General features: G+C 53.2%; 1 protein-coding gene across 3 annotated transcripts; it reads right to left on the bottom strand.

The window, feature by feature from the left end:
* Window positions 1-6712: 6712 nt before the first annotated feature.
* Window positions 6713-10686, bottom strand: NKX2-1 (NK2 homeobox 1). Of its 3 annotated transcripts, XM_032871246.1 has the most exons (4): window positions 10164-10686; window positions 9651-9882; window positions 8579-8964; window positions 6713-7631 (listed from the first exon to the last, which is right to left on the bottom strand). In XM_032871246.1, exons 1-4 carry the CDS (start codon window positions 10234-10236, stop codon window positions 6889-6891), a joined length of 1434 nt encoding a protein of 477 aa, XP_032727137.1. In that variant the 5' UTR covers window positions 10237-10686; the 3' UTR covers window positions 6713-6888. The 3 variants fall into 3 exon arrangements, with proteins under 3 accessions (XP_032727137.1, XP_032727138.1, XP_032727139.1); XM_032871247.1 differs by lacking the exon at window positions 9651-9882 and having other exon boundaries at window positions 10153-10683; XM_032871248.1 differs by lacking the exon at window positions 9651-9882 and having other exon boundaries at window positions 10164-10682.
* Between the last annotated feature and the right edge of the window lie 7523 nt (window positions 10687-18209).

Here is an 18209-nt window from a genome sequence, read left to right as displayed (position 1 = left end):
CCAGTAAACAGTAACCAACATCTCAGTTCATAGTGCAAGTTGGTGAGTAGTAATGAACTAGCTACAACTTCTGTCTGCCCTGGCTAGGGGCGGGGATGTATGCTCTGTGCACGCCTTTGGTGAAAGGGTTGCAATTCTTTCTGAAGCACCCTCAGAAAGGGGGGAAGAAGCCGTCACTGCCAAACTCAGCACCCTCCCCCCACTTAGTCCCCACCCAGAAAACGCTCCTTGCAGACCTCAAGGCACCGTCGAGTGGCCAGGCGGGGAGAGAGGTTTAATCCTCTTTGGCTTCAGAGTCCCCCTCTGAAAAAGCCTGTCGCTCCAAATCTGTTTAGAAACCCAGTGCTCTGGGGGCGCCTTGCAGGGACCCTAACCATGCGGGGTTTGCTGTTTGCACCCGCATAGCCAGATCTGTTAAACCATTGACCTGTTCTCCTAGGTTAGAACCGAGGGAGCAGCCAGCTCAGAGGAACCAGCTCTCAGTCCTCTTCGTGTCATTACGGTAATTCCCAGGTTTACATCTGCGCGCGCGCATTCAGCTGTGTGTGTGCCGGGGAGATCAGGTAAATCGGTAGCGCGCTCACGGACCAAATAAACCCTTGTTTTCCTAGAGCTTTGAATACCTACTAGCAGCAGTATTGAGAGGGAGAATGCTAGACTAGGCGGAGGCCCTACCATTCTGGGTGATCTTCCACAGAATGGCTCCAGTGCATAGCGAGTGGGGAAGGGTATCCAAGGACACTTTTCATTGCCTAACATCTCTGATTTTGTAAAAATGAAATTACCAACAATCACGGAAAACCTGAGAAATGCAACCTTTAACCCTTTACCAACAGCCTGGTGTTGTTGACAATTTCATCTAGCAATCAAAGACAAGATTCCTGGAAATGTGGGAAATGGGGAGAAAAGAGAAAAGTTTGTCTTTTTCTCTTTTTGTCAGACTACACTCAGACCTGCCTTCTTATTTCCACTATTCTGTCAAGACCAGAATAGGAGGGACGTTTGCTACAAATGAGGGGCAGAAACATTTCCATTTGATTTTGTTAGTGGACCCATAGTGTTCATACTAACGATATCTGTTAATGGACAATGTAGGTGTGGGAAGTGACAATTTTGTTATAGATTGCTTCAAGAAGTCTCAGCTACAGCTGTGTGTCTCAGACAGCAAGTTCATTTTCTTTAAGAACAAAATTTAATATTCCCCCAATCATAATTAGTTCCCCAGAATTTTACAGGAAAATAAATTAATATTCCAATTTAAAATAGACAAAACTAAAGAAAGTTTTTCTTGATTTTTAAAGGGACACTCAGTTTCATGTGGCATCTTAATTGAGGAATGAATGCCTTCAACTTTCTTACACGTAACAGGTTCAGTAAGATCCTCTACAAAGAGAATCCTACATTAATTTTTTTCTTTTTAAATATCATATAAAATAGATATATGAGATAGATACATATGTGTATACCTCTGTAATACACACAGAGACAGGTGTCTGTATACATCCACTTATGCCCATAGAAGGAGTGGGCAGAATCAGATGTGAATATTGTATTGGAGGAAAGAGTTCTCTTTAACAAGACCTATTGTCTTCAACTTTTAAAAAAAATGTTTATTTCCATTTCAAGCAGAACAATAACAAAAATCAATTTATAGTATAATGTCCTACAAATAACCAAAAAATAAACAAACCAAGAAAATTGATTTAAATCTCATCCTTTCCAAAATTTCATCACAACTCATAATAACAAAGACAATAAATGTTTAGGAAGCAGAGACCAAACGGGAAACATCACATGAGAAGCCTGGGGCTGTGCCTAGATGCCCTCCAAGTAGGGCATTAGGTCACTATCAGAGAGAAACCCAGCCTGCCACTTCAGCTGTAGCTTCAGATGAGGCAGAAACTGTGCTGTCAAGTCACTGAGCTTGCTCCTCCTCTGCTCCCTCCAGAATCATCAAGTTGAGAAACACAACTACATGGGAAGAGGGAGCATGCAGACCCTGGGCCTCCCTTGCAATAAAACACATTTTCTCCACTACTCTCACCCATACCCAATGCCTCCAGGCACAGAGAGAGGTTTACGGGATGGGACACTCCTTCCAGAAGCTACTGCCCGAAGGAGCACAAGAAAATTTTCTGAGCTCCAAGTTGAGGCAGGAGCCAGGCCCCACAGAGGGTGGCCTGGGGCCAAAAAGAACGCAACTGCACAACCACAAACACACAGGAAGTCAGGGAGGGCCAGACGAACGTGGTGTCCAGCATCCCTTAAGAGGAACCTGGCTGAGCAAGGAAAACCTTCAGCGTCATCCCTCCCAATACTCCTCATGTCTGTCACTTCCATTCTAAAAGAAAGACGCATTTGAAACAAACACGCCAGCAAACCATGCCTAAGAGCCGAATCGTCTCAGATTCACATTTCCCAACAGGATTTCTAGTTCTCCACAAATAATATCCCCGCTCGCTCTGCTCCCCGCTCTAATAATTGGGGGAGGGAGAGAGCGATGTTTAGAGAGACTGAAGACATTCGATCAGAATTCAAGGCAGCTTCTCACAACTCTCTTGTTTATAGAAAATGAATGTCTGCCTGGCTTGCTTTTAGTTCTGGAAAGGGGTCAGTCCTTATCAGCACGGTTCACACAGATCCTGGATTTTTTTTTTCCCTTATCTTAAATTGACCCGCTTTTAAGATAAAGACATAATAGAGAAAGCATTGACCTTACCTGGTCCCTAATGAGTTGGAAGTCAGAAAACCCCGCTCTCATTTCCTCTTATCTCGAGTCGCCTGAGAAGAGACTCGCGCTACCTTTTGTGCACTCGCGCCTGGAGATAGCCCCTCACCGACGCTTCCTTACGCCCGGGGGCGCGCTCGCAGAGTGTGCGGCCGCAGAGTCGGAGAATTCCTCCGTGGGGTCTCAAAATCGGAGACCTGGATGCCAGCCCCAGGCCTAACCCTGCCCCCAGGAGGATTTAAGATCCCTTGGAAGGCTCCCGATCGAGACTTCCCTTTTGAAAGGCCAAATCCTAAGCAGTGGGAAGAAGACCTGCCTCCTGCGAGGCCCGTGGTCTGGGGCGCGCGGGACCTCCTCCGCCTCCAGGAGTAAGTGCCCGAGCGTTTCTCGCGCCGTTGGCTCCGGCCTGGGTCTGATCTCACTAGCGGGGCCCCAAGCTACCTCCCTCAGGGCCAGCCCCTATCCCAGAGCCGCTGCCCCGGCTGCTGAGGCATTCCCTGCCCCCACCCGCCTCCGGGCCTTGAGGACTCCAACTGTACCCACAAGTGTCTCTGTTGGGGGCGGCGGCGGCCCCGACTCCCTTCTCCCCGGCTCAGCGCATCTCTGTCCCGCTCTTCTCGCCTTCCCTGAACCCAGCCCAGTCCCCGGCCTGGCCGACTGAGAGGGAGGCTGTCCTCCCTCTCCGACCCACAGCTCCAGGTTCCCAGGCTGGGGCGAGGGTGGTGTGCGGCTTTGGGATGCTAAACATCAAACAAGGCAAGCCTGGGGTTTCAGGCCCCGAAGCCACTAGAGCCGCTCTCCAGGGCTCTCGAGAAAGTCCCCGTGTTTACTTGGCAGGGTGGGGGTGGGGGAGAGGAGGAAGGGGGGATGCTGTCTGCAAAATCTCCCCTACTCTCCGCAGCCGTCGGGGTTTGGGGAATGAGTGGGGTGCTTAGGCGAGGGTGCTCAGCTTCTCTTCGATCTTGGAGCGAACTGCGGTGCCCCCCTACGTGGGGAAGCTTCTGTCTCTTCCAGCACTTCAGCGCCAGAGATATCCCCAAAAGGCTGATTTCTCCAGGCTGGAACCTGGGACGGAGATGCTGGAGACCTAGGAGAGGTCCACTCCAGGCGAAGACGACAATCGGCTACGCAGGGGGTCACCGGGATGTCGGGTGGGGAATGTCCCCAGGCTGAGGTCTTTTGCTGTACCCAGGGCGCAGGTACTTCTTTATCAAAAAGCTTCAGCTCGCGTTCCAGGGCAGCTTCCTGAAGCTATTAGAATCTGCCGGCCAAGGAGCTGGAGCTGGTGGACCCCTGGTGATGGATGGAAAGAAGCCGCCAAGTCTCTGTTAGTCTCTGTCCCATTCGGAGATGCGGCTCAACTCACTTTCCTCCCTCCTCTCCGTCCCTAACAAGTAAACAGACTTCAAACTAAGCCGGCTTGAGGTAGCAGGGAGAAGAATGTATTTTATAAAACTCCTTCCAATGCAAAGGGTGCTAAGGCCGAGGGTACTACAACCCACAAACATTGTGACACTCAGGTGCCCGCGATGGGGGGAGGGGGCAGCCGCCTTTGCTGTTGTGGGGCACAGCGCTCCCCCCCCCCCCCCCGCCCCCCCCCCCCCCTTAGCCGGGTTAAAAAAAAAAAAAAAGTTAAGCGGAAGCTCCCATCCCCTTGGGATCAGGATGTTAGAGCAAACATCTTCCCAGTCAAAGCCCCCAAAGGAGCTGTGATTTGACCACCTATACACCCTGTCCCAAGACCACAGCTGCTCATTTCAACACAAGTGTTCAAACTTCACTGATTTTTGCTTGTTTTCCAAAATGTGAGGCCTCCAGAGATTTTCCCCAACGAGCACACTCTGCAGACCCAAGCAACCATCCTCAGGGTCTCTGGGTCTCTTCTGGATATTGGAAACCATATCTCAGCAGCCAGACCCGGAATGACCCCTACACCTAAGGCACCAGGGGAGAGGAGCCTCTAGGAAGTCAACAAAGAGGGACTGCTAGTCTGGAGCAAGGCCTTGGCCTAGGCAATTTCCCTCACAATTTCCTAGGGGTGGGATAAGGTGGAAGTTGGATGAAAAGAGACATCAGAGACAGAATAAGAGGAGAAGAGAGGAAGAAAAGACGAAGAGAGACCAGAAAGGAAAAAGAAACATGAAATTCTAAGCATGAAGTGAGTACAAGCCAAATATGAATCAACCCCCCACAAACAATTTCAGGCTAAGAGGGACCCACTCGGTCACTTTTGCTAGGTAGGTTTATCAAGGGTGACACAGAAGGGGCAATAGCCCATTTAGGGAGTATGATTTCTCTCTGTTCAGAACCACTTTTTCCTTCTCCAGGGCAACCCAAAGAATTCCCCAAAAACCACATCTGGGCACGAAAGAGACCAGGAAATTCAAAGTAGAAAGAAAGATTGAAGAAGATGATGAAGATGATGATGATGATGATGATTATTGCTGAGGTGGCAGGGATGGCTGGGGCAGCGAGAAGTAGAAAGTTGGGAACAGGAGAAAGATTCCTTACTACAAAGCTATTTGGGAGCCCAGAGATGGAAACCGGTGGAACAAAGAGGGAAAGCCCAGCTTCCCAAGTCCTGCTTTCAGCTTCCCCAGGCCAGTAGTTGAGTCAAGACCAGAAGGACCCTGAGAGGCTGGGGATCCATGTCCAATGCTGCCTGGGGATAGCTGTTTTAGAGCAGAAACAAGACCGAGATAGACTTCCCCACTTTTGAAAACAGCCTCCCACCAAATTCTAATTTCGACAAAGCTCAGAAGCAGATTAGAAAGAAGGATTGGTGTTGAAATATACGGGGACCATCTGTTCAGTAAAAATGATCCCTCATTCAGGATTATTTAAAATGTATGTTATTTAAAACGCTTTAAAGTTTTAATCATAGACTTAGCTGTATAAGACCACAGTAGACACTTCTGAAGTTTCAAAAAACGGAAGCCTGGCTCTGAAAACTAGTCCTTTGGTCGCTTTCTCTTCTGTTTTCCCTTTCCCTCCTGATGGAAGTAGTTTAGCTTTTTTCCTCTCTATTGCCAAGTCCTAGGACTGTTAAAGGTTTGGTTCTACTCAATTTGGAGACAGAACAAAACTCCATTTCCCTATGGGACAAGGACTCTGTGCCCAGCTCCTTAGCTGGTTTAGAATCCCTTTAGCTCCCAAACAATTCCAATCCCGTCAGGCCAATGATGAGCTGCCAGCCCCCCACCCAAAAATGCCTTTCAAAGCCAAATCAAAACCAAACAAAAGGTGGACTTTTAATCAGAAAAAGAATCCTTTTAATTTGTATAATTTATTAGAAGCTTCTTAGGAACTATATTTAAGCCAGATATCTACATAAGTTACAACAGAAAAAGACTGACGCTGCAAATACCAAACTGCCAAATAATATACACAGATTTTTCAATGCCCATAAAAAATATGATGGGCTTGGGGGCAGGGACTGGGGTTTCTTTTTGTTTTTGTTTTTACAACAAAATGTACAGATTACTAAAAACTAGGTGTGTGGTCCAACTTTTGACAGCGTTTTACAGCTACAAGTTCACATCAAACATAAAACAATTTTAGCCAGGGCTCTTCCCGGGGCTGAGCCAGGGTGGCCAGCGGGTGCTGGGAGGGGGCATTTCCTTTGTGTCATTGACATGTGGGTCCTGTCGTAGAGTCTCTCCTCTTCCCAGCCCCCATCTCCCCTTCAAAAGAAATCTTGGTATTTACAAGCGAGTCCACCTTGCTGGCACAGGGTACCCAGAGTGAAGTTTGCCATCTTTAGAGTCCAGAGCCGTGTCACAGTAGAGCCCTCTCCAAACTGCACCCTGCCTGAGTGAGGGAAACCCATTTCGATCACCCCAAAAGCTGTTTCTTTTTATGTCCTTCTCTGTTTAAAGACTCCTTAAAGAATTGGATTCACTTGGTTGTTTTTATTTTCTTTTTTTAAAAAATTCCCACAAATTTTAGAAAAAAAAAAAAAGACGTCCAGCAGTTTGGCGTGTGTGTGTGTGTGTGTGTGTGCGTGTGTGTGTGTGTGTTTGTGTTTTCCCTTGGTCTATATGGGACAGATTCTTAAGAAAAGTCGAAGCGCAGGGAGCCGCGGGCAGTTGGTGATGTGTGGCCGGCAGGAGGGAAAGCGATGAGGCAGCGCGCTGGGCCCGGCCCGGCCCGGTGTCCTCTCACCAGGTCCGACCATATAGCAAGGTGGAGCAGGACATGGTGCCATAGTCCGAGCCCGAAGAGTTCAGGTGGGACAGGCTGGAGACCTGGCCCTGAAGCGCCGCGGGGCTGGCGGCGTGGTGCGCCAGGTCCGGAGACTGGCCCGCGCTGCCCGGCTGGTGGCCCGGGTGTGCACCCAGGCCAGGGCCCCCGCTGCCCACTGAGATAGCGGCCGCGGCCGCCTGAGCAGCCTGCGCCTGCTGCTGGGCCTGCTGTTGCGCGTGGCCTTGAAGGCTGCCCGCACCCGGCGCCGGGGCGCCTGCCTGGCAGGGTTTGCCGTCTTTCACCAGGACGGGCACGGCCACGCGGCGCGGCGACTGCTGCTGCGCTTGCTGCTGCTGCGGGCACCCGGCGCCCCCGCCGCCGCCGCCGCCGCCGCTGTCCTGCTGCAGTTGCTGCTGGGCCGCCTTGTCCTTGGCTTGGCGCTTCATCTTGTAGCGGTGGTTCTGGAACCAGATCTTGACCTGCGTGGGCGTCAGGTGGATCATGCTGGCCAGGTGCTCCCGCTCGGGCGCCGACAGGTACTTCTGTTGCTTGAAGCGTCGCTCCAGCTCGTACACCTGAGCCTGGGAGAAGAGCACCCGGCGCTTCCGGCGTGGTGCGCTTGGCAGTGGGGCCATGTTCTTGCTCACGTCCCCCAGCGAGCCCAGGCCGCCCATGCCGCTCATGTTCATGCCGCTCGCCGGGCCCATGAAGCGGGAGACTGTAAGCGACAAACGCACAGCGTCGGCGGGGGCCGGGCCAGGCCACCTCTGCCTTCCGTGCCCTTGGCCGGCCCGGCCCACCCCGACGGCGCCCTCCTCACCTAGGCCGCCTCCGCCCTGAGAGGCCTAAGCACCGATGACAGTTAGCGCCTGCCCCAGGCCGTGCCGTCGAGGGATTTACTGGAAAGCTCCCCACCTCAACCCCGGTTGCCTCCCTCAGTCTCAGTGCTCCAGCCCCAAAACAAAGTGGAGAAAGGCCGCTTCTGTCCCTTTCTTGCCCAGCCCCAGCCAGAGTCGTTGGGTTAGCGGGCCACAGGCGGCGAACTGGGCCCAGACCAGGACCTGGGGTCCCACCGTAGACCCCAACTTTGGGAGTTTGGGAGAGTGGGGTGTTCACTTTCGAAAGCTAAAGTCCCAGACGCTTTGCCTCCTGGCCGCTCTCTCCTGTGAGCCCCAGTGAGGGCACCCGCTCGCACCACTTAGAGCCCCCTCTGACGCCGCGCGCCCTTCCACCTGCCTAGACTGGAGAGCCAGCCGGGCGGGTCCCCTGAGCGCGTGGCAGTAGGGCAGCCTCCCGCCCGGCCAGGCCGCGCCTCTCTGCTCCCTGCTTGCCCCCAGCTCCCTTAATTTTTCGGGGTGCCGGAGGGCGATCCCTGGGCACTCCGAGGTCTCCTGAGCGGAGCAGAGCTGCCAGTCGGCCGCATCTGGGAGACGCCAAAGGCTAGCATCTGCCGCAAGTCTCCAGCGTTATCAAGAGTCCCTTCTGGGACCCTCAGTCCGGCAGGGGGAAGGATCCCCGGCCCCCGTACCCTGCTCCCTGGCGCGGCTTCCGGGCCGCCCACCCTGACGCCCAGTGCGCAGCCGGCAGGCGCTGCGCCTGCGGGACTGCTCTCCCCGCTCCTGCCGCACTCAGCCCGCGGCCCGGCAGTGGGGCGGCCTCACTTACTGGCGGGGAAGCGCGGGTCTGGGTTGGCGCCGTACCATCCGGGGCCCGAGGCGCTGTTCCGCATGGTGTCCTGGTACGGCGGCAGCTCGCTCATGTTGCCCAGGTTGCCGTTGCAGTAGCCCCCCACGGCGGAGTGCGAGAGCTGGGGCACCCCCGCCGCCGTCATGTGGTAGGCGGCCGTGACGGCGCCGTGGTGCCCCACGGCGTGCTGCTGCATGGCCGCGGCCGGCGGAGCCGCCTGGCCCTGCCTGTAAGCCGCCAGCGGAGCCCCGAGGCCGCCGCCCTCCATGCCCACTTTCTTGTAGCTTTCCTCCAGGGGACTCAAGATGTCAGACACTGAGAACGGAGTCGTGTGCTTTGGACTCATCGACATGATTCGGCGGCGGCTGGAGGAGGAAGGAAGAGGAGGAAAAAAAAGGGAGAGGGGGAAGGCGAAGCCTCGCTGCTTTTTTTTTTCTCCCTTTGCCAAATATTCTGGTGTTACCTTAACGCCGATCTTGTTGGATGTACACGTAACCGAGTGGACCGAGTCCGCCTTAATTGGCTTGAGTGGAGGCTCGGGGGCTGCCTCGCGTTTGTTTTAGCCCGGCGCCAGGTTTTAGGCAGCCACCAGAGGCGGGGCGTAAGCGCTAAAGCAACAAGACAATAGAAGCCTACATCTTGCCCGAGATAATTAGCTTACATGCTGATGACAAGGTAAACACCTTTAAGTTTCACTTGTCAGGATTTTTTAGGTCTCAAAGAGGGAGAGAGAGAGAGAGAGGCTGAGACGCGACCCAAAGCATTTCTTTCCCCCTCCCCGGACACCCCCACCCCATTTTTTGTGGGGTGCGGGAGGCGCGCGGGGGGGAGACGGGGGAGGGAAAGGAGGAGGGAACCGAGAGAGGGGAGGGCAAGAGGTGGGGTGAGGAGTAGCCGAGGAGGAGGGATGGTGGGGAGGAAGGAAGGTGAATGCTGCTTTGCAACCAACTTTCGGAGTTACAAAGTGAACCACTTTCCAATACAGTCGGGGTTCCCGGGAGGGGACAAGTCCTTAGAGGGAGGGGGCCAAGGGACAGGGTAGGGGTTTCACCTGAGCCTGCTGGGGCTGCTCCTCCCTCCCGCCGCGGCCTCCCAGCCCCGCGCCTTCCCACTGCCTCCGGACCACATCGGGCGTCGCGGCGCCGAGCCCCAGTCGCCACCAAACGAGCTCGCGAGTCTGGGGACGAACCCTGGGACCGCACTGTTGGTCTGCGTGTCTGTCCGTCTGTCTGCCTCTTCTGCCGCCGTCAGAGGGACACCTCTGCTCCCCGCCCCCTTTCCCCCTACCCGAGAGAGAATCCCAGCGGGCGGAGGGGACGCTGAGCAAGGGATCGGCTGCCTCCGAGAGGCTGTCCCAGATCCCCGCGTCCCCCTCCCCCCACCTCAGGGTCTTCTCAGCGGTCCAGGGCCCCCTCCATCACGCCCCCCCCCACAACCCACACGTGGAACCTCTCCCCACCCCCATTCCCCGCCAAGGCAAGCACACTACTGGCCGCCAGTGCTGGGAAGCTGGGGGGCACTAACCCCAAGGGCCATTGCTGAAGTTGCCCCACCTCGAACAAACCTGGTGTCCCTGACCCTCGCCCATCGCCCGGACACGCTGGGTTCTGGGGCTGGAGCTGACTTTCCGAGGACATCACAGCCCCAGCACCCGAGCCCAGGGCCACGCTGTTTTCCCCTCTGATGCTTCAGGGAGGGCGCGGGCAGGGAGCGTCGTGAGTACCCGCCCGCCTGTTGCCGGGCGGAACTGAGCCTGAACCCCGGCGGGACCAGCTGGCCGGGAGGGGGCGAATCCCAAGGCGCGAGCAGCCCAGCAGGCGGGAGGCTGGGCTGAGGCTCGCCTCCGCCCGGAGCTCAGCCATGCAAAAGTGCACTTGCTTCCCCGGGAATAACCAAATATCTTTGTTTAAAGTGGCGGCGTAATGGCCAGTCGCTTTGTGGCCACGCTGGATATTAGTAGATGAGGATCATTCTGCTTCAATTGGGCGCCTCTCATCCCGCGAGCAAGAAACTGCTTAGAAGGAAGTGGGTTTCCTGTCTGCGCTTCCCAGGCTTCAAGTGTGAGCCCCGCGCCTTGAGGGTCCTTGGGCTCTTGGAGAGGGGGAGCTGTGGGCTTTCGCTCCCCAGCCCGGCCAGAGGCACCCGCCGTGCTGCTCTGGCCAGGCCCGGGCCTCCAATCCAGTGGACTGCAGTGTCGCGCCCTGCCGTGGCGCAGATCCCGAGACCCACTCCGACTTTCCCCTCCTGGATTCTAAACGTTTTGTTGTTGTTTTGCTTTGCTTTTTCTTCTGCTCTTTGAGGCTCCTCTCTGGACTAGGGGCTGGGAGGGTGGAGCACTCCCTGGCCAGGCTGGGTCTTCCAAGACACTGCGGCCGGTTAAGGAGGCTTCTCGGATTTGTTTTTTGTTTTCAAATTTTCCTTCCCCTCCTTGTAGAGAAGGAGCTCCCAGTAATGAACAGGCACTTTTGAACGATTTAATTCAGCAGGTTAGGCGCCTCTTCCATTAACAGCAGTTGTAGTAAGGAAAGTTGTTTTGTTGATTGGCTTGTTATTTTAACATTTCAGTTCTCTCCTTGAGAAGTGCTCTGTATTCCCTCAATACAAAGGCAACTTCTATACTGACATTCGCTTTCCCCACCACCTATTTTGCTTATGAGAGGAGAGGAAGCCCAGGGTACCCCCTTCCTCCCTCATGGGCCAACATTCTCATGCATCACCTTTGCGCTTTGGGGCAGACAACCCTGCATTTGGGAACCGAGACCTGCTTGTCCGTTGTGCCATGAAGGACAAGCACCAAGCTGCCTCCTTGCCCTTTTATCAAGGGGCTTCTCTGGGGTGCACTCTCAGGAAGACTCAGACTCCAACTGAGCTTTGGTGGATGTGATGTCTAAGCCCAGGGAGCAAGGAGAGAAGACCACGCGGGGCTCAAGTGAACCGTCGGGGAGAGCTGACAAAACTGAATACAAATCCTGCCTGCAGGCGCCCCTAGCCCCTGGGGTTGTGTTTGGACTGGGGTCTTAATGACAAGGCAGGGTGGGTTTCCCATTCCCCTGTCTTCTTTCTCTTTCTCCCTCTCCATTATTTCATATTATTGGTAACTGTAAGAAACGCCAAGTATAGAATGTTGTAGCCTCTCCGCTCTCAATGCCATTTAGAAAAGGAGGTGATTCTTTACAAGGTTTCTCTGAAATTCAAATAAGATCGGGCACATAAAAGCGCTTTGAAAGCTTTGGAAAATTTCTTATTTCATTGCCAGAGCTCGAGATTTCTGTATTGTCATTAGTACCCCCCCCCACTCTGCCCTGCCTTTAAGGCCTTGAATCTGAGTGAAGGGGAGAGTTAGGCGCATCTTACGCGGTCCCTGAGCCTCGGCCTTCGTCCCTCGCCAGCTTTCCAGCCCTGCAGCAGGCTCAGCGGCACACGTGGCTAGCAGCCCCCACCTCCCCCTCGCCCAAGGCCTGCCGACCAGACCGTGACCCCCAACCAAGAGCAGGTGTTGAGACACCGCCTGGAGCTGAAGCCGAACAGGGTTTGGGGGGGTGGGGGCGGCGCCCGGTTTGGGCAGCTACTGCATGCAACCCCTCCCCCGCAACCAAGATCCCGCTGCTACCTTGCCCCCCCCCCCCCCCCCCGCAGGCGCGCGTACCCACACCAGCCCTAGACTAGACCTTACCTGGGCCTTTGCAACACCTTGCGGCCCCCGCCCACCTCTTCTACCTCTGCCCCTTTCTCTCTCTCTCTCTCTCTCTCACACACACACACAAACACCGCCCCACACTCTTTGCCAGATGTGCTGCACTGCCAAGACTAAGACGTCCAGTCTAGCCTGAGGTGGTAGGAGGAAGACTGGTATCTCCATCTCGAAGCTTGATCAAGCAGAGAATTTGAGAGTCCCTCCCCTGGCCCCACACCTCTTCCTAACCAAGGAGTGTCCTTTTTTTTTTTTTTTAGCTGCCTCCTAGAGTCATCTTAAGTAGGGTGACCCTGGTTAAACTGGTAATTTCTTCATGGTTGCAGGAAATACTTGGGAACCCTGAGGTTCCCCCCCCCACCACCACCACTGTGACTTCAGTAACTCTCCTGGGCAGAGTGGGTGCAGTGGTGCCCAGTTCTGGCTTCTCAGGGAGCTTTCCCTGGTGGGGTCCCCCGCGAGCCCACCTCAGTCCCTGACACACTGCTTTGCTCTCTGCAGCTTGCCCTGAAATCTAAGGAGCCGCAGAGGCTCAGGCTCAGGCCCAGAGGGGAGGACAGAACTGCCTTCAACCTTTGTTCACCACCTGTGTGGTGAAGGGAAACCCCTTTCTGTCCCAACAGAGTCACTTCTCTGAGAATTTAGAACAGAGGATTCTTCCGGAAGGCTGTATGACTCAGGCTCTGTAGCTTGGACAGCCAGAGGAATGAAAAGTCCTCCCTGGTCTCTCACCACATTTTTCTAATTCTCTTCATGGTCCTTCACACCTCTTCTAGATCTGTGAGAGACCATGTGCCCTGGTGGTGTTATTTTGCTCCAAGTTTCATCACAATTTGTGATTTATTCAACAAATATTTATTGAGTGCTGGCTCTGTGCCAGGTTCTGTGCTGGGCCTAAAAAATCAGCTTTAAACAAGCTAGATGTGGCTCCTACCCACACAGAGCTTATAAATTAACAATAAATCACCCAAATGATATGCATGTAGTCCCTTTGTGACAATGTTACTCTGGGATCCAACTGAGATAGAAAGGGTTTTGACGAATGGGTGTGTGTGTGTGTGTGTGTGTGTGTGTAGCAGGGACGGGGTAGGTTCTTCACATTTCTGATCTTAAAGTGCTCCGGGGTGGTAGGCAGAGCATTTGAGTAGAAGTCAGAATCCCTGGGGTTCAAGCCCTGGTGTTGTCACCTTTCAGCTCTGTGGTATAGCTCTCCCAGACTCCCACCATACCCCAGAGCTGTTCCCATCACAGCCAGAGTAAACTATGGCGGTGTTTACTGTCTCCCTCCCTTATAGTGAAACCCTGTTTTTATTTATCCTTGGATCTTCCAGTGCCTCAAGAAATTAAGGAATTAAGGAAACAGAGCCTCTTAGCACCTGATTCCTGAGAAGCCCCCCCCCAAAAAAGTGTCTTAATCTCCGTTTGTGTACCTCCCAGGTTGTACTAGGGATCCAAGTATTTAAGGATGAGATCGTGTGCATGAATTTGTAAAGCACAAAAATCGCTAGCAGATGGAAGGAGTTATTACTTGCGGTTCTATATCTTGAGTTTATAGAAACTGAATCCAGGCCTCTAACTCAGCATGAATCTCTCTGGGCCCTTGGCTGTTCCTGCGCCCAGGCCGGCAATGGGCTAGCCTTCCTCAGCCGGGCGCAGCGCCCCTCCTCCCGGGCCTGGCTGAGCTGGTCTCCCAGGTGTCATCGAGGCAACTCCTCCCCAGGGAAAGGAAAGCAGGAACGCAGCCAGGCCCAGGGAGAGGAGGATGTGGCTGCTCCGCAATCTCGAGATCCAATGAACAGAATCCGGCGCCCCCTCTGGAAGGCGTCTCTCTTTCCCTGAAGGACCTCCCTGGAACTCGCTGCGCCTTTTCCCCAGGCACCAGACTTGAGAGCCTCTGGAAGATCTGAGCGAAGCCTGGGGGCCTGCAGGAGGGCGGCTTTCCCCAGGGAAGCTTTCGCAGGCGTTGGTCCAGGAACCGATCCGGAGCTAAGGCGCGCTCCCTCTACTGCTCCCGGTCCTGGCTCCAGCGTCCAGGGTGTTTGACCTCCAGTTTCCCTTTGCGGACGCTCTCCTCAAACCATGGCCTTTGGGCAGGCCCTGGGGGTGGGGTGGGGGTGGGAGGTGACCCTAGGACGTCTGAGAGTAGTACTCCAGTGCCGCCCTCTCCCTGCACTGGCGCGCTCTGCGGTTGGAGTGGCAGATGAGGTCGTGCGCGTGAAGGCCAGAGTCCGCGCAGAGAGGAGAGTCCACTCTCCGGCCTTTGCTGTCGAAGAGGCTGACACCTGTGGTCTCGGAACCTGCTTATTTTCATGTCGCACATTTCAACCTAGATTCAACTTGTCCCAAGTTATAGTCAGAGCCCCTATGGTCAGGGCGCCCCCTGGCGGGAAGGGATCTAGGGTAGCCGCAAGTTGGGGGAGTGGACTACAAAGTAGTGAGAAAGGGGGGGACTCAGAGCTAGCAGCACCTTTGAAATGCGGAGAAACCAAGACAGGGGTGGGACGTGGGGGAGGCTGGCCTGCAACTGCTGGGAGACCCGGCGAGGCCAATGCGGGGAGCCCCGGAAGACCGAGGCACCAGTAGAGCCTGAGCCCTATAGAGAATTGGCTGGTTTCCGCCCAGTTCTTCGTTTCTGTTTAAATTGAGAGCCTGTAAGTGGGCAACAGAGTGGACGGTGGTGAGTCCGCCCTGGTTTGGACAGACGGGAAACCCCCATCTTAAGGAAGGCGAACATCCCCAAGAGGCGCGTGCAGTTAGCGGGAAACTTTTGGAGCCACGGATGAGGCCAAATGCCAGATTCAGGAAGGATCCTCGTGGCGGCGCGGCTGTTTTCGCCCTAGGACCTGTGCAGCTGCATACAACTTGAGATGGCTGAAGCCTACAGCTCTTCCTCCCTTTCATCTCCCATCAAACCCAAGCCCCAGCAGTGGGCGCCCATGGGCCTATACAGTAGTAGTTGCGTTTTCCTCTGAGTCGCCAGCAGCGCTCTGGGGTTTATTTTTCCGCTCCTTTCCCCTCTCCAATCTCCCACCCTTCCCCGAACCCCCAACACTGGGCTCGGGCAAAGTTTCAAGGAGCAGCATTGCCACCCTCACCTCCACCGCCGCCCCCAGCCCCCGGTTCTCTCCCGGAGATTTCCGCGGCTTTAGGTTTTCTGGGACTTGACCTAGGCGGATTCCCCACCCTTCACCTCCCAGACTCCGGGTCTGTCTTGGACAGTTGCGGACCGATGCGATCCGCAGCGCCCTCTTCCAGCCATCAGGAGAACTGCATCTTCAGGGCCGTCCCGAGAAAGAAAGCTTTGTTCCCAGGTCCGCCAGACAACACTGGTAGTGTTCAGACCCTCACAGTAGTTCATCCGCTACGGATTTGCTCATCTAACTATTCATCATACTGTCGACCCGACCGCATGCTTGGCTGCCAATCGGCCCACCCAAAGCCACTGCAATAGAGGTGTTATGATAGTCTCTTGGGATCATCCAGCATTTTCCTTTTGGAAAAGCTCCTGTGTAGATCAGGGCCATGGAAACTGCTGTGATAACTAATTTTTCCTTTAATCATACTTTCCCTTGAAATATATATATATATATAATTTCCCCCATCATATCTGACGGCAATTGGACACGTGTTTGGTGGCCAGTGTAGTAGCTTGCATTTTCTGTACGCTCTGCTGCAGAAAAGCAGTGGCCCTACTAGCTCGACACAAGGGGGCTCTGCTTGCTATTACAAAAGTAGGCGGATAGCACCTAAAAAATACAGAGGATCAAGAATACTTCTGGAACTAGTTACACTATGACAGGTGCCCTTCAGACCTCTAATCTCTGGCACAAACTCACCCGGCCAGGCTTTCTCTCAATTATTCCCCCTCGTTGGACCCTTGCCAAGACTGCCTGTTCTCCCTACCCCCTTCCTCATGTGCCTAAATTACTCTGCTTTTAATCTTTTTCACTTAGCCAGGACATCATTTCCACCTCCATAAATAAGTCATACTCTTATTTTTAAAAAGTCCAATTGCCTCTTCCAAAAATTAAATGTCTGACACACCATAGGAGCTCAATATGTTTGCAGAATGAATGGATGGATCTGTCTATTGTACTTGTCTATTACATTAATAAGACCGTTTGCTCTAATTGAATGATTTTCTAATTGTTTCATATCTTCATTCTCCTTTCAGCTAGACTGTTGGGTCGCTGATTTCAAGGGCTACGCCAGACACTTAGACATGTCCCCAGAAATGGGCTCAGAGCATTGCAGCATTTGAAAATGTTAATCATCTCTTTTCAAAATTCTCTCCTTGGCTTCAAAGTCACCACTCGGTTATGGTTCTCTGCCTCTGTCTCTGGCCATTTTCTTCTTCATTGTTGTACTTTCCTCCTCCCCTGCATACCCATCTCCATGGCTTCAGTTGCCACGAATGGCTGATGGTTCCTGAGTATGTACTTCCGGCCAACCTCTCTCCAGAGCTTCAGCCCTATATTTTCAGTTGTTTACCTCCTCATATGAATGTCCACCAAACTTAATGTATCCCAACCTGAACTCAAACACTGCCCCAGCTGGCTTCTTGTTCTGTGTTCTTGATCTAGACGAATGGCATGAGTATCACCTCCTCCCCACAATCCTAATCCCCCCATTGGCTCTTGTATTGGTCTGCTTGGTCTTCCATAACAAAACACCAGAGACTAGGGGGCTTAAACAAAGGAAATTTATTTTCTCACAGTTCTAGAAGCTGGAAAGTCCAAGATCAAGGTCTGGCGGGTTTAGTTTCAAGTGAAATTCTTCCTGGCTTGTGTCCAGCACCTTCTCACTGTGTATGTATGATGGAGAAAGATCTCTCTCTCTTCCTCTTCTTACAAGGCCGGAGTCCTACTAGATTAGGGCCCCACCCTTATGACCTCATTTAACATATTTAACATTAATTACCTCCTAAATACCCTGTTTCCAGGAACAGTTACATAGAGGGTTAAGTCTTTGACATACGAATCTGGGGGACAAATTCAGTCTACACCAACTCCCAAGACATACACCTGACAGCTCCCAAGACATATGTCCTTTTCCTCTTCCTCATCCAGCTAGTGATAAAGTCATATCAATTTCACATCTTAGATGTCTCCAGGTCCAGCCTCACTTCTTCATAATCAGTTCTTCTCTCTCTGTACTGACTTCACCATCTATTGCCTAATCATGTGGCTCTTGTTTCTACCTTTAGGCTCTCTCCAGTCTAGTCTATGGTCCTTGTCGACAGGACAGAATCCAACACATCTCTCCAGATCAATTTCTCCCTGCCTCACTACCTACCCCTCCACACCCTCCTCTCCAGCTACCCTAAGTTGCTGTTGAAGGAGGTCATTGGTGGGATGTGACCGCTGGCTGACCTGTGATCTGAAACTGGGCTGTCAAAGGTTCCTCACTCCCTCCCCTATCCTTGGAATGAACATTCCGCTTGACTTCTCTGCCCATAGAAGCTACCCCAAGCTTCTGCCCACAGAAGCTGTCCACAGAAGCCTTGAGACAGTGATGTGGGGTTGAGACTGTCTCCATGACTGAACCAAGTTAATGTCTCTGTATAGACATGTAGGATTTGACAGACCCGGGGAGGGGGGGGGGAACTGCTCCTCTTGCAGCCTCCGGGAGAAGCCTTGTAATTAAGTTCACTTGCTCACTAAACCTGCCACCTACTAATCTGTTGTGGTCTGCCTCTTTCTGCAGTCTCTCCCTGCCCTCCTTTTTTGGGGGGCCTGCTTCAGATTATCCCTGGTAAGCTCTGGAGGTTGCAGACCAATGACTTCTCACCTTTCTTTTCATTTTATACAGTTTTATTGAGGTATAACTGACATATAGTAACCTCCATATTTACAGTATAAAACCTGAGTAAGTATGTGTATATATATATATGTATATATATATATATATATATATCCA

This window comes from Lontra canadensis, unplaced genomic scaffold (assembly GCF_010015895.1).
Source record: "Lontra canadensis isolate GAN:19392208 unplaced genomic scaffold, GSC_riverotter_1.0 scaffold42, whole genome shotgun sequence".
Classification (NCBI taxonomy): domain Eukaryota; kingdom Metazoa; phylum Chordata; class Mammalia; order Carnivora; family Mustelidae; genus Lontra; species Lontra canadensis.
Note: the sequence above shows the minus strand (reverse complement) of the source record. Positions and strands in the feature narration are given on the sequence as shown.